This window comes from Schistocerca gregaria, chromosome 2 (assembly GCF_023897955.1).
Source record: "Schistocerca gregaria isolate iqSchGreg1 chromosome 2, iqSchGreg1.2, whole genome shotgun sequence".
Taxonomy (NCBI): domain Eukaryota; kingdom Metazoa; phylum Arthropoda; class Insecta; order Orthoptera; family Acrididae; genus Schistocerca; species Schistocerca gregaria.
The window spans coordinates 429,340,376-429,356,874 of NC_064921.1; the positions used below are offsets into that span (position 1 = coordinate 429,340,376).

At 44.0% G+C, this 16,499-nt stretch overlaps 1 protein-coding gene across 5 annotated transcripts in view; it reads left to right on the top strand.

Annotated features, from left to right (window-relative positions):
- Positions 1–16,499, top strand: part of LOC126324443 (mitochondrial dicarboxylate carrier-like) — a 95,717-nt gene that overhangs the window by 14,781 nt on the left and 64,437 nt on the right. For all 5 annotated transcript variants that reach the window (XM_049994962.1, XM_049994961.1, XM_049994975.1 and 2 more), the window contains exons 2-3: positions 4,308–4,398; positions 5,300–5,455. In XM_049994962.1, the coding sequence (XP_049850919.1) occupies positions 4,309–4,398; positions 5,300–5,455 (246 nt within the window). In that variant the 5' untranslated portion in view covers position 4,308. The remainder of the gene's footprint in view (positions 1–4,307; positions 4,399–5,299; positions 5,456–16,499) is intronic.

Below are 16,499 nucleotides of genomic sequence, written 5' to 3' on the forward strand. Positions count from 1 at the left end.
AGAGAGTGATATTAAAATATGCGGCAGAGTGAAAGCTAAGAAGCAAAACACTGTCAAAGTGCATCAAAAAATGACAATACAGAACAAAATGGTTTTTTTATCAATGCGTCAGATGAAACGGATACAAAAACCGTTAAGGAGAAGATACCACACGAAATCATTCCCCAAAAAAAGCTCAAAAATCAAGGTGATTACATCAATAGCAAATGCATCCATTGTAGAAAGTAAATCACAGACAGATTGCCAGAAATTAATGCAGTTATATGTAAATATCATAAAAAGTGGCCTTTTAAAGATAAAAAAGATCGTAGTTGTATAATTATAATGTACAACACACCCTTTCTGGCAGTTAATTTTACAAGTTAGGTGAACTTAACCTTTCAATAATTTAAGGAAGATGCTAGAATGAAGTTGAAGACTCGACCTGTTCCAAATGTTTCAAATATGGTCAAGATTTGCACATTTGTGTGGCTAAACAAATGGTCAGTATGAAATTGGTATAGAAGGATATGAGTGGAAAGCTTGTGCCAATAATGACAAGAGAATATTCTATGTTGAAAAAATAATTGCGAGTGTAAACAATCTGGAATGGCAGAATGCTCAATCTGTCAGATGTTATTGCAGAGGATAATAGCTTATACTGAATGTAGCTCAGTTTAATAGCCAAAATGGTCAAATTACTGTGACAGCTAATGCCACAATGAGGTGGACAATGCTCAAACTCCGAGGTTATTCAGACACACCAACTATACATATCCATCTGCGCAGTTGTGGAACTGATACAGTCAGTCACCTGACTCAGATAGATGAGCTTCTGTCTATCTTTCATCACTACAAGTTCGATTGAAATGCTGTCTTTACTTGTGCTCATCATCAATTGTATCAGTTTTCTGGTAGCAAAGGACTACATCCAAGATGTGTCTTGCTAGGGAACAATTGATCCATTGATTGCAAGAAAGTTCGAATATTGTTTGTTTTATTGGTGGTCAACCCAGACTCACCTCCTGGTAAACACAGAGAAAGCTGCTGGGCTTATACATTCAATCATATAAAGGCCAACCGCAAATTAGAACAGCATGCCACCCTCCACCTCAAAACACTATCCAATCTCCTGGTTTCCCACCTATGGAAAGGCAACTCACTCACCCTCCACAACCTTTCCAACAAACCTCAACCTCCTCTCATTGCACACAGACCCAGTCTCTCCCATCTACTCAATCTCCCATTTCCAGTTCCACTCCCCCCCAAACCTCAAAATTCTAATCAACACAATCTGGAACCACAACACCCCAATTCAGTAGTTAACCTTTCCTCCAAACCTCTCTCCCAATCCGAAACCTCTGTCCTATCCAAAGGCCTCACCTTCAGCCCCACTCCCAGATTCAACCAAACAGCCCTCATCAAAGATTTACTGTCCTACACTCGTAGTCTCTGCTGGAAATGTCACTTTGCCACGAAGAAAAATAATCCTAATCCTACTCCTAATGATCCAACTCCCCAAGACACTATCCAAATTGAACCCTGCCTGTAACAGTTGCATCCTCCATCACAGCGGGACCCACCTCCTCTTCCTCAAAATTACTCTCTCTAAACCTTCCAGGAATTTCTCACTTCCAGCCTTGCCTCTCAATCCTTCTCGAAAAACCTTAATCCTACTCCCAACATCACCACAGCTGAAGCCCAGGCTATCTGTGATCTGAAAGCTGACTGATCCATCGTCATTCTTCCGGCTGACAAGGGTTCTACAACCATGGTACTTGGTTGTCGGGAGTATGTGGCTGAGGGACTGTGTCAGCTTTCAGACAACACTACATACAAAGTTTGCCAAGGTAATCTCATTCCTGATGTTCAGGCGGAGCTTCAAGGAATCCTCAGAACCTTAGGCCCCCCTACAAAACCTTTCACCTGACTCCATCAACCTCCTGACCACACCGACACCCCGCACCCCTACCTTGTGCCTACTTCCTAAAATTCACAAACCCAAACATCCCAGCCGCCCCATTGTAGCTGGTTACCAAGCCCCCACAGAATATATCTCTGCCTACGTAGATCAACACCTTCAACCCATTACATGCAGTCTCCCATCCTTCATCAAAGACACCAACCACTTTCTCGAATGCCTGGAATCCTTACCCAACCTGTTACTCCGGAAACCATCCTTGTAACCATTGATGCCACTTTCCTATACACAAATATCCCACACATCCAGGGCCTCGCTGCAGTGGAGCACTACCTTTCATGCCGATCACCTGCTACCCTACCAAAAACCTCTTTCCTCATTACCTTAGCCAGCTTTATCCTAACTCACAACTTCTTCACTTTTGAAGGCCAGACATACCAACAATTAAAGGGAACAGCCATGGGTACCAGGATGGCCCCCTTGTACGCCAACCTATTTATGGGTCGCTTAGAGGAAGCCTTCTTGGTTACCCAGGCCTGCCAACCCAAAGTTTGGTACAGATTTATTGATGAAGTCTTCGTGATTTCGACTCACACTGAAGAAGAACTCCAGAATTTCCTCTCCTTTGGTTCCATCAGATTCACCTGGTCCTACTCCAAATCCCATGCCACTTTCCTCGACGTTGACCTCCATCTGCCCAATGGCCAGCTTCACACATCCGTCCACATCAAACCCACCAACAAGCAACAGTACCTCCATTCTGACTGCTGCCACCCATTCCATATCAAACGGTCCCTTCCCTACAGCCTAAGTCTTCGTGGCAAACAAATCTGCTCCAGTCCTGAATCCCTGAACCATTACACCAACAACCTGAAGACAGCTTTTGCATCCCACAACTACCCTCCCAACCTGGTACAGAAGCAAATAACCAGAGCCACTTCCTCATCCCCTCAAACCCAGAACATTCCACAGAAGAACCCCGAAAGTGCCCCACTTGTGATGGGATACTTTCCGGAACTGGATCAGACTCTGAATGTGGCTCTACAGCAGAGATACGACTTCCTCAAATCCTGCCCTGAAATGAGATCCATCCCTCATGAAATCCTCCCCACTCCACCAAGAGTGTCTTTCCGTTGTCCACCTAACCTTCGTAACCTTTTGGTTCATTCCTATTAAATACCCAAACCATTTTCCCTACCCTCTGGCTCGTACCCTTGTAACTGCCCCCAGTATAAAATCTGTCCCATGCACCCTCCCACCACCACCTACTCGTCCTGTAACCTGGAAGGTGTACACGATCAAAGGCAGAGCCACGTGTGAAAGCACCCACGTTATTTACCAACTGACCTGCCTACACTGTGAAGCCTTCTATGTGGAAATGACCAGCAACAAACTGACCATTCGCATGAACGGACACAGGCACACAGTGTTTGTTGGTAATGAGGATCACCCTGTGGCTAAACGTGCCTTGGTGCATGGCCAGCTTATCTTGGCACATTGTTACACCGTGCGAGTTATCTGGATACTTCCCACTGACACCAACCTATCAGAACTCCGGAGATGGGAACTTGCCCTTCAATATATCCTCTCTTCTCGTTACCCACCAGGCCTCGACCTCCGCTGATTTCAAGTTGCTGCCCTTGTCACTCGACATCTTTGCCTCTGCACTTCCGCCTCAACTGATATCTCTGCCCAAACTCTTTGCCTTTAAATATGTCTGCTTGTGTTGTGGATGGATATATATATATATATATATTTTTTTTCCCAGCCAAAGCTACCAGCAACATACTGCAATTGTCTGACATATACTTAGAGATGGAATACAATATCCATTAAAAGAAGTCTGAAATAATATCTGTATTTCAGCCATCAGAATGACTGTCAGTTCAATTACATATTCAACAACAGAATACTACTGCACAAAACTGAGCTAGTGATACCCAATACATAGCAGATCCGTGATACAGCATTGTCTCAGAGAACCAGAGTGTTCATTGTAAATGGATGTTAGGAACATAATTCAATGAGGCCACATATTTCTTCTTCTTCTTTTTTTTTTGTGTAGCAAACTGTTTTTGGATTTTTTGATAGCTTATGTTTGACATTCGCTATAATAATCTCATTGATTACTCAGCTTAGAACCATGTGTTTATCCTTAAGTCTTAGCAAGTAACTACACTGGACTCACGTTCTGGAGGACAGTTTTCCACAACCATATTCAGCCAGCCTGATTTAGGTTTTCCGTGGTTTCCTTACAGTGCTTAAGGTAAATGCTGGGATCATTCCTTTGAGGAGGATACGGCCAGTTTCTTCCACTAAATTGTAGCTTGTACTTCATCTCTGGATGAAAATTATTTTTCTGATATGTAAATTAAAAGGTTGCTTTATAAGTTTTCCTTCTATCCAGGATGTCTGAGAAGCGACTTGCACGATGGTATTTTGGAGGCCTAGCTTCTGCAGGTGCAGCATGCTGTACACATCCACTGGACCTTCTAAAGGTAAATTCACAAGCAGATAATGTGTATGAAAAATTTCACCACTTAGTTTACTTTGATATGCTGGAACCAAGAACAATAAACCTTAGGGACGGTATGCCTTATAAAGAAAATCTATTTCACTGCAGGACTTGGGAACTAACACATTACATATTTCCTTATCACACATGACTTTATTAACCACCCAAGACCAGAAGTTAGTATCACGATACTGTGACTCCAGATGCATGTGATTTTAAGCCTTTTTTCACTAATGGAACTGACACTTTTTTCTACTTTGTGGGCATTTGATAAAAAAATAATTGTAACGGGTAGTGCGTGACAGCAATCAGCAATATGATTTGAGAGACCTGTCACGGAAAATATTAAAGAACTTACTTACGAGTTGTTTAGCTTAAAAAATCACTTCCTCCTTCAGTTTTAAAATTTGACCAATGATAAGGAAAAAGAAAGAAAGAAAAAGTATATTGACATTGTTTTTAAGAATGAAAATCTGTCAAAAGCTATTAATGTTATCTATTTATACTGGAAAGTGGTATTGGATTAAATGCTATCAACATCAGATGTCATTATAAAATGTCCTCGTAAGCTGAAAGCTATTTCATGACATTAATAAATTCCTGTTAAGAATTGACAGTTTCTATTTATTTTTTATTGTTAAATATGACTTTTTACTATGAAATTGTGGCGAAACAGTTCATTAACATGCTACTGCAGATTAATTTTGTAGTATAAGTATGAGGCAAGGGAGGAAACAAGAACTTTTGAGCTTAAAGTCAGAAATATCAGCACTATTTCATTAAGGTAGAGTTGCCTGGTTTTGTTGTCTAAGTCTTTTATGTTTTTATTCAAGTCATAATTACAAACAGTTCACTGAAATATACTTATTGGTGCTTTTTTATAGGTGCACTTGCAAACACAACAGGAAGGAAAACTTTCGATGGCTCGCATGGCAGTGACAATTGTCCGGAAACAAGGACTGTTTGCTTTGTACAATGGGCTTTCAGCTTCCCTTCTTAGGCAACTCACTTACTCAACAACGCGGTTTGGTATTTATGAGGTAAGATGTTTATTGAATTTTTGTCCCTCTTCTAAAATATTGGGTGTTTTTGTTTTGTCAGGATGTATTTCAGTATTGCGTACTGCACCCCTGATGCTGAACTTTACAAAATTCATAGCAATAACCATGTGCTGTAGTACAAAGTTCCTCCTCAGTAAAAATGTATATTGTTGTGATTTGATGTTAATACTATGCCTTAGAGATCAACAAGCCTTGATAAATTAGCTTATTTGAATGGTTTGTGCTACATGTTTAGATAACCCAATTTGCAGTAAGTTCAATAATAAATATTATGTAATGTACTTCCAAATAAAAGCTCCAATTCCAGGAGAAGACTGTTCTGTATTGCTTTACCCTACAACTAGGAATCATGTCAAGTCTTATACCTCATTTTCAGGGCAATTACTGAAGAAGGATGTGAAATTTGTCCAGTCTATGTAGCAGTATTTCCTGTGACCACCATTATTTTGTGGACAGTGATCTGTTTCTACATATTTCATGATGGAATGTAAACACTCTGATTGTTTGTACTGCCTCTGAACTAAAAACAGAGGATGGATATAACCCTCCTAGCAGTCTTCAGGTTACTCATTGTAATTAACTGTTATATATAAGCTTAGCTAAATTGCATTTACACATGACATTTGGTGAACTCGAGTTTCATGTACCAGAATGATTGTTTTGCAAGCCAGAAAAATTGAATTCCTCTCCAGAATAATAAAACACACCTTATTGAAGTTTTCGTGTTAACCATGCCATGCAGAATCACTTGTGAACAACTGCTTTGGTTAATCAATGCCAGCAATGTCAAACATACAAAACCATGCAAGCACTGGCTTATCAATGAGAATTGTGATCCTCAGTCTGATTGTAATGGAATCCTTGCTTTTCTGGTCAGATAATCTAATGCTGTGGCTTGCCCAACTTCAGAGCTAATTTGTCTTGGTCCACATTAGTTAAGATGAAACAAAGTGCAGTTATGTGGTGGCTGTGCTGCTCTAGCAAATGGCTACAGAAGTACAAGACACCTTAGATTTACCACCAGGCATTTAAAAATATGCCTCTATCAAGCATGCGCTTGTAACTTGCTTGTTGCAGCCAGAAATTAAGTGACATGAAATGGTTCTCTACACTAAGCAACTCGGTGACCAAACACCACTTTAGTTGCTTCAAATCTTCATAGGTAGCGGGCAGCACTGTTAATAGAGATACTCTGCTGAATGTATGACTTCACACGTACCTACAAATGCACAGAAAATACATTTTGTTCTCGTGACATTGATGCTCTCGCTCAAACTGCTGACTGAATAGTTGAGACGTATCCATCCACCGGCACTGTAACCATCTCTGTCAGAACAGAGACTTCTCTGGAAGCACTGCAAGCACAGGTCGCTGACCTGTATAAGCATGTTGTTCCAAGCGTACCTCGTGACAGTTACACTCTTCCAGCAGAAACAGGCATTCACTTACCAGGGAGAAGACCTACTGGTATCACAAAAAGTTTGGATTTGAAGTTTAGCAGTGTTGATCACCTTGTGACAAGGGAAAGACCAGCTGAAATCAGTAGCAACAGCAACTGATTTCATACCAAACAGCCATTGACTGTTCATAACAATACTCCCTAACTACAATTTCTCATTGAAAGTGATCTCTCAGTTTACTCTTCTTCTTGTTCCCACAGTAGAAAACTGATGATAGTTACATGTATACTGTAAATGGATCTTCCATCAAGACTTACAACTAAATCAACTTACATCTAAAGTTTAGTACAGCCGATAGAGACACAAAAAACAACCGAAAATTTAAGGAGTGTTTCTTCACCATGAGTCCAGACCACAAAGATGTCATCTATAAACCTATACCAGGCCAGGGGAAGCAGCTGTTGGGTCTTCAGGAAAGCCTCCTCCATGCGGCCCATGAAGAGGTTGGCATAGGATGGAGCCATCCTGGTTCCCATGGCAGTTCCCCTGATTTGTTTGTAGGTCTGGCCTTCAAAAGTGAAGTAATTATGGGTGAGGATGAAGTTGGTAAGTGTGATAAGGAACGAGGTTTTTGGAAGATCTTCGGGTGGGCGTTGGGAGAGGTAGTGCTCAAGGGCAGAGAGACCATGGGTGTGTGGGATGTTTGTGTAAAGGGATGTAGCATCTATCCCACATCCCACATCCCCCCACAACCACCTACTCCAGCCCCGCTGCTAGGAAAACATACACAATTCAAGGAAGGGCCACGTGTGAGACTACACATGTCATTTATCAGCTGACATGCCTGCACTGCACAGCCTTTTACATCGGTATGACAACAACTAAACTGGCTGAGCGCATGAACGGACACAGACGAACTGTCCGCCTAGGAGATGTCCAATACCCAGTAGCGGAGCATGCCCTCCAGCATAATTCTAGGGACCTAGGAACCTGCTACACTGTACGTGCCATTTGGCTTCTCCCACCCAACACCAGTCCCTCTGAACTGCGGAGATGGGAACTTGCACTCCAGCACATCCTTTCATCCCGCCATCCCCCTGGACTAAACCTACGTTAAACAACCTCACTCCCATTTACTTTTCAGTCTTCTCCTCTTTCCCTTTCCTCTTTAGCCATTCATGCATCTTTCCATCCTACATCTTTATACTATACACCTCTTTACTTCTGTATGCATCCTCTTTGGCTTGAAGCTGGCACAGTACCTGCAGTAGAATATCTTTGGCTTCCCTCTGACAACCATGCCTCCATCCTTGCTACCTTCCCTGTTTTCCTTTCCCTGTTGCTTCATAACCTGGGTTGTGAGTAACTAAATCCACTTTCCCTTCTTCCCTTTCTTTCCCCTCTCTCCTCCCTGATGAAGGAACATTTATTCCGAAAGCTAGGAGCTTAAATTTTCGGTTGTTTTTTGTGTCTCTATCGGCTGTACTGAGCTGAGGTAAGTACTGGCCAGCCCCTCTATCTCTTTGTTAGTAATTGTTTCACATCTTTATATGAGATTTTCCATTAATTATTTAGATCACCTATATGGTCCACATTCTTCATTGTTTTGTCCCTTTTGTTAGCTATCACTTACATCTGTCATCTAAACACTTTCTCTTCTTCAGTGTTTTATTTTCGTCACCAACTGTGCTAGTTTCATTTGCCTCCTATTGTCTTGTTCGGTTTATAGTCCACTTCTCTTTTTCTATTTATTGATTTATTTATTTAACATTCCATTATTTAACATTCCATAGTTTTAACGTTCGTTATTCGCTGTTTTCCAGCCAACAATCACTGCCAACAATCTCTTCCACACCTATCAGTATCATCCAATTCCGTCGATTTCGTGTTGCTGGTGATATTTTCGTGCCATTGCCTATCTTTCTCTGCCACAGGAAACATTTTTTGGAACATTTCTGCGCCACCCGCGAACCTTTTTGCGTCACGCGCGATCTTTTTTGCGTCACGCGCGATCTTTTTTGCGTCACGCGCGATCTTTTTTGCGTCACGCGCGATCTTTTTTTCGCTACTCGCTATCTCTGTTTTTGAGCAGCGTGTGTTCTTTTTCCCCTGATCTGGACATACCTGCTTGGTCTGGTCAACTTTTTCCGTATTTTTCTTATTCGGTGGTCTTTCTTTGGTATTTAACGTTACCAACACAATTTCTTTCTTTCTCACCCTTCCTTCCGTGTTTTATTCCTTCTTATGATTACTATTCTAACTTTAGTTATTTAATTTCCCTACCCACCAGTTACCCACTATGTACCCTAATCCTATACCACATTATTTACATTCATTCCGGAAACATGCATTTACCGTAGCCAAACTGCAATCCCACATGCTTTTCCTCCGTTCCTGCTTAACCTTTGGAATTACCCCTAAAGGACTTACCTTAAAAGTTCCCATCTCTGGGTGCAATTCCTCCTTCCACCAATCTCTCCTGGACTTCCAGAACCTTCAATCCTTAGCCCTTACCCAACTTGTCCTGAACCTCTACACTACTTCATGTAACCACCACTCCCAACAGCTCCTATCTCTCTTCAAAGTCCTCCACCTCTCAAACCCTTGCTTGGAGAACACACTCAGGAACATCATCCTAGAAGCCAGCCGCAAACTTGAGTCCCATGCCACACACCACCTGAAAAAACTATCCACAGTGCTAGTGCAACACCTAAGAAGTGGGGTCCCTCTCCCTATCCCTCACAAACACCAACCACAACAGAACCGTCAACAAACCCCCCTCATAGCCAACAAACCTAGCCTAGCCACCCTACTCAATCTCCCCATCCCAGCACATACCCCACACAGACCAAATCTCAACTATAACCACAGTCAAATGCCACATATCACCAACTCCAATTCAGTTCTAAACCTCTCATCCAGATCCCTCTCTCCTCAAGAGACATCTGTTCTATCAAAAGGCTTAACCTTTAGCCCCACACATAAATTCAACCACACTGCCCTGGTTAAAGATCTCCTCTCTTTCACCCGGAACCTCAACTGGAAATATCACTTCACCACCCAAACACAGCCCCCAAATACTAGACCCAGTGTTGAACCTTGTTTAGAACAGTTCCGACCGCCTTCTCAAAGGGATCCTCCTCCCCTCCCCCAAAACCATCCCTTGCAGACGTTTCAGGAATTCCTCACATCCAGTGTTGCCTCCCAGTCCTTCTTGAAGAACATTCCGACAACCCCCAACATCACCCCAGCTGAATCCCGTGCCATTAAACAGCTGAAAACAGACCGCTCTATTGTAATCCTTCCGGCGGATAAAGGCTCCACAACTGTGGTACTTGACCGTGTGGAGTATGTGGCAGAAGGACTGCGTCAACTCTCCGACACCTCAACCTACAAAGCTGTTACCCTGGATCCCATTCCCTCCATTCAGACTGAGCTGCAGAAAATCCTAAAAATCCAAGGTCCCTCACAAGGCCTCACAATGGCTTCCATAGACTTACTCACTCCACCTGAGCCACGTACCCCTACCTTCTACCTATTACCCAAAATCCACAAAGAGAACCATCCTGGCCGTCCCATTGTAGCAGGCTTCAAAGCCCCAACAGAACGTATCTCAGCTCTGGTAGACCAACACCTCCAACCTATCACCTGCAGGCTCCCATCCTACATCAAGGACACAAACCACTTCCTAGAACGCCTCAAATCCATTCCCACTCCTCTCCCACCTGAAACCTTTCTTGTCACCATAGATGCTACATCCCTTTACACAAACATCCCACACACCCATGGTCTCTCTGCCCTTGAGCTCTACCTCTCCCAACGCCCACCCGAAGATCTTCCAAAAACCTCGTTCCTTATCACACTTACCAACTTCATCCTCACCCATAATTACTTCACTTTTGAAGGCCAGACCTACAAACAAATCAGGGGAACTGCCATGGGAACCAGGATGGCTCCATCCTATGCCAACCTCTTCATGGGCCGCATGGAGGAGGCTTTCCTGAAGACCCAACAGCTGCTTCCCCTGGCCTGGTATAGGTTTATAGATGACATCTTTGTGGTCTGGACTCATGGTGAAGAAACACTCCTTAATTTTCTCCATAACCTCAACTCCTTTTCGAATCTGAATTTCACCTGGTCCTTCTCCAAAACCAAAGCCACCTTCCTGGATGTTGACCTTCATCTTGTTGAAGCTCACATCCACACCTCTGTCCATATCAAACCCACCAACAAACAACAGTACCTTCACTTTGATAGCTGCCATCCATTCCACATCAAACGCTCCCTTCCCTACAGCCTAGGTATTCGTGGCAAACGTATCTGCTCCAGTGACGAATCCCTCAACAATTACACCAATAACCTGACCAGTGCTTTCCTCTCCCGCAACTATCCTGCAGACCTTGTCCACAAACAGATCTCCCGAGCAATACATTCCTCCCCGTCCAACAACAATATTCCTAGCCTCAGACCACACAGAAGCATCCCCCTTGTCACCCAATATTATCCTGGCCTCGAATACATCAATAAATTACTCCGCCAGGGATATGACTTTCTCAAGTCAACCCCTGAAATGAGATCATCCCTTGACAAAATTCTCCCCACACCACCCAGAGTTGCCTTTCGTCGTCCCCCTAACCTCCGTAACATCCTTGTTAAACCCTGCAATATTCCCAGACTACCTTCTCTACCCAGCGGTTCCTACCCCTGTAACCGACCCCGCTGCAAAACCTGCCCCATGCATCCCCCCACAACCACCTACTCCAGCCCCGCTGCTAGGAAAACATACACAATTCAAGGAAGGGCCACGTGTGAGACTACACATGTCATTTATCAGCTGACATGCCTGCACTGCACAGCCTTTTACATCGGTATGACAACAACTAAACTGGCTGAGCGCATGAACGGACACAGACGAACTGTCCGCCTAGGAGATGTCCAATACCCAGTAGCGGAGCATGCCCTCCAGCATAATTCTAGGGACCTAGGAACCTGCTACACTGTACGTGCCATTTGGCTTCTCCCACCCAACACCAGTCCCTCTGAACTGCGGAGATGGGAACTTGCACTCCAGCACATCCTTTCATCCCGCCATCCCCCTGGACTAAACCTACGTTAAACAACCTCACTCCCATTTACTTTTCAGTCTTCTCCTCTTTCCCTTTCCTCTTTAGCCATTCATGCATCTTTCCATCCTACATCTTTATACTATACACCTCTTTACTTCTGTATGCATCCTCTTTGGCTTGAAGCTGGCACAGTACCTGCAGTAGAATATCTTTGGCTTCCCTCTGACAACCATGCCTCCATCCTTGCTACCTTCCCTGTTTTCCTTTCCCTGTTGCTTCATAACCTGGGTTGTGAATAACTAAATCCACTTTCCCTTCTTCCCTTTCTTTCCCCTCTCTCCTCCCTGATGAAGGAACATTTATTCCGAAAGCTAGGAGCTTAAATTTTCGGTTGTTTTTTGTGTCTCTATCGGCTGTACTGAGCTGAGGTAAGTACTGGCCAGCCCCTCTATCTCTTTGTTAGTAATTGTTTCACATCTTTATATGAGATTTTCCATTAATTATTTAGATCACCTATATGGTCCACATTCTTCATTGTTTTGTCCCTTTTGTTAGCTATTACTTACATCTGTCATCTAAACACTTTCTCTTCTTCAGTGTTTTATTTTCGTCACCAACTGTGCTAGTTTCATTTGCCTCCTATTGTCTTGTTCGGTTTATAGTCCACTTCTCTTTTTCTATTTATTGATTTATTTATTTAACATTCCATTATTTAACATTCCATAGTTTTAACGTTCGTTATTCGCTGTTTTCCAGCCAACAATCACTGCCAACAATCTCTTCCACACCTATCAGTATCATCCAATTCCGTCGATTTCGTGTTGCTGGTGATATTTTCGTGCCATTGCCTATCTTTCTCTGCCACAGGAAACATTTTTTGGAACATTTCTGCGCCACCCGCGAACCTTTTTGCGTCACGCGCGATCTTTTTTGCGTCACGCGCGATCTTTTTTGCGTCACGCGCGATCTTTTTTGCGTCACGCGCGATCTTTTTTTCGCTACTCGCTATCTCTGTGTTTGAGCAGCGTGTGTTCTTTTTCCCCTGATCTGGACATACCTGCTTGGTCTGGTCAACTTTTTCCGTATTTTTCTTATTCGGTGGTCTTTCTTTGGTATTTAACGTTACCAACACAATTTCTTTCTTTCTCGCCCTTCCTTCCGTGTTTTATTCCTTCTTATGATTACTATTCTAACTTTAGTTATTTAATTTCCCTACCCACCAGTTACCCACTATGTACCCTAATCCTATACCACATTATTTACATTCATTCCGGAAACATGCATTTACCGTAGCCAAACTGCAATCCCACATGCTTTTCCTCCGTTCCTGCTTAACCTTTGGAATTACCCCTAAAGGACTTACCTTAAAAGTTCCCATCTCTGGGTGCAATTCCTCCTTCCACCAATCTCTCCTGGACTTCCAGAACCTTCAATCCTTAGCCCTTACCCAACTTGTCCTGAACCTCTACACTACTTCATGTAACCACCACTCCCAACAGCTCCTATCTCTCTTCAAAGTCCTCCACCTCTCAAACCCTTGCTTGGAGAACACACTCAGGAACATCATCCTAGAAGCCAGCCGCAAACTTGAGTCCCATGCCACACACCACCTGAAAAAACTATCCACAGTGCTAGTGCAACACCTAAGAAGTGGGGTCCCTCTCCCTATCCCTCACAAACACCAACCACAACAGAACCGTCAACAAACCCCCCTCATAGCCAACAAACCTAGCCTAGCCACCCTACTCAATCTCCCCATCCCAGCACATACCCCACACAGACCAAATCTCAACTATAACCACAGTCAAATGCCACATATCACCAACTCCAATTCAGTTCTAAACCTCTCATCCAGATCCCTCTCTCCTCAAGAGACATCTGTTCTATCAAAAGGCTTAACCTTTAGCCCCACACCTAAATTCAACCACACTGCCCTGGTTAAAGATCTCCTCTCTTTCACCCGGAACCTCAACTGGAAATATCACTTCACCACCCAAACACAGCCCCCAAATACTAGACCCAGTGTTGAACCTTGTTTAGAACAGTTCCGACCGCCTTCTCAAAGGGATCCTCCTCCCCTCCCCCAAAACCATCCCTTGCAGACGTTTCAGGAATTCCTCACATCCAGTGTTGCCTCCCAGTCCTTCTTGAAGAACATTCCGACAACCCCCAACATCACCCCAGCTGAATCCCGTGCCATTAAACAGCTGAAAACAGACCGCTCTATTGTAATCCTTCCGGCGGATAAAGGCTCCACAACTGTGGTACTTGACCGTGTGGAGTATGTGGCAGAAGGACTGCGTCAACTCTCCGACACCTCAACCTACAAAGCTGTTACCCTGGATCCCATTCCCTCCATTCAGACTGAGCTGCAGAAAATCCTAAAAATCCAAGGTCCCTCACAAGGCCTCACAATGGCTTCCATAGACTTACTCACTCCACCTGAGCCACATACCCCTACCTTCTACCTATTACCCAAAATCCACAAAGAGAACCATCCTGGCCGTCCCATTGTAGCAGGCTTCAAAGCCCCAACAGAACGTATCTCAGCTCTGGTAGACCAACACCTCCAACCTATCACCTGCAGGCTCCCATCCTACATCAAGGACACAAACCACTTCCTAGAACGCCTCAAATCCATTCCCACTCCTCTCCCACCTGAAACCTTTCTTGTCACCATAGATGCTACATCCCTTTACACAAACATCCCACACACCCATGGTCTCTCTGCCCTTGAGCACTACCTCTCCCAATGCCCACCCGAAGATCTTCCAAAAACCTCGTTCCTTATCACACTTACCAACTTCATCCTCACCCATAATTACTTCACTTTTGAAGGCCAGACCTACAAACAAATCAGGGGAACTGCCATGGGAACCAGGATGGCTCCATCCTATGCCAACCTCTTCATGGGCCGCATGGAGGAGGCTTTCCTGAAGACCCAACAGCTGCTTCCCCTGGCCTGGTATAGGTTTATAGATGACATCTTTGTGGTCTGGACTCATGGTGAAGAAACACTCCTTAATTTTCTCCATAACCTCAACTCCTTTTCGAATCTGAATTTCACCTGGTCCTTCTCCAAAACCAAAGCCACCTTCCTGGATGTTGACCTTCATCTTGTTGAAGCTCACATCCACACCTCTGTCCATATCAAACCCACCAACAAACAACAGTACCTTCACTTTGATAGCTGCCATCCATTCCACATCAAACGCTCCCTTCCCTACAGCCTAGGTATTCGTGGCAAACGTATCTGCTCCAGTGACGAATCCCTCAACAATTACACCAATAACCTGACCAGTGCTTTCCTCTCCCGCAACTATCCTGCAGACCTTGTCCACAAACAGATCTCCCGAGCAATACATTCCTCCCCGTCCAACAACAATATTCCTAGCCTCAGACCACACAGAAGCATCCCCCTTGTCACCCAATATTATCCTGGCCTCGAATACATCAATAAATTACTCCGCCAGGGATATGACTTTCTCAAGTCAACCCCTGAAATGAGATCATCCCTTGACAAAATTCTCCCCACACCACCCAGAGTTGCCTTTCGTCGTCCCCCTAACCTCCGTAACATCCTTGTTAAACCCTGCAATATTCCCAGACTACCTTCTCTACCCAGCGGTTCCTACCCCTGTAACCGACCCCGCTGCAAAACCTGCCCCATGCATCCCCCCACAACCACCTACTCCAGCCCCGCTGCTAGGAAAACATACACAATTCAAGGAAGGGCCACGTGTGAGACTACACATGTCATTTATCAGCTGACATGCCTGCACTGCACAGCCTTTTACATCGGTATGACAACAACTAAACTGGCTGAGCGCATGAACGGACACAGACGAACTGTCCGCCTAGGAGATGTCCAATACCCAGTAGCGGAGCATGCCCTCCAGCATAATTCTAGGGACCTAGGAACCTGCTACACTGTACGTGCCATTTGGCTTCTCCCACCCAACACCAGTCCCTCTGAACTGCGGAGATGGGAACTTGCACTCCAGCACATCCTTTCATCCCGCCATCCCCCTGGACTAAACCTACGTTAAACAACCTCACTCCCATTTACTTTTCAGTCTTCTCCTCTTTCCCTTTCCTCTTTAGCCATTCATGCATCTTTCCATCCTACATCTTTATACTATACACCTCTTTACTTCTGTATGCATCCTCTTTGGCTTGAAGCTGGCACAGTACCTGCAGTAGAATATCTTTGGCTTCCCTCTGACAACCATGCCTCCATCCTTGCTACCTTCCCTGTTTTCCTTTCCCTGTTGCTTCATAACCTGGGTTGTGAGTAACTAAATCCACTTTCCCTTCTTCCCTTTCTTTCCCCTCTCTCCTCCCTGATGAAGGAACATTTATTCCGAAAGCTAGGAGCTTAAATTTTCGGTTGTTTTTTGTGTCTCTATCGGCTGTACTGAGCTGAGGTAAGTACTGGCCAGCCCCTCTATCTCTTTGTTAGTAATTGTTTCACATCTTTATATGAGATTTTCCATTAATTATTTACATCTAAAGTTTAATCTTTAATGTGAATTTATGTGAAGATTCATTCTTGCT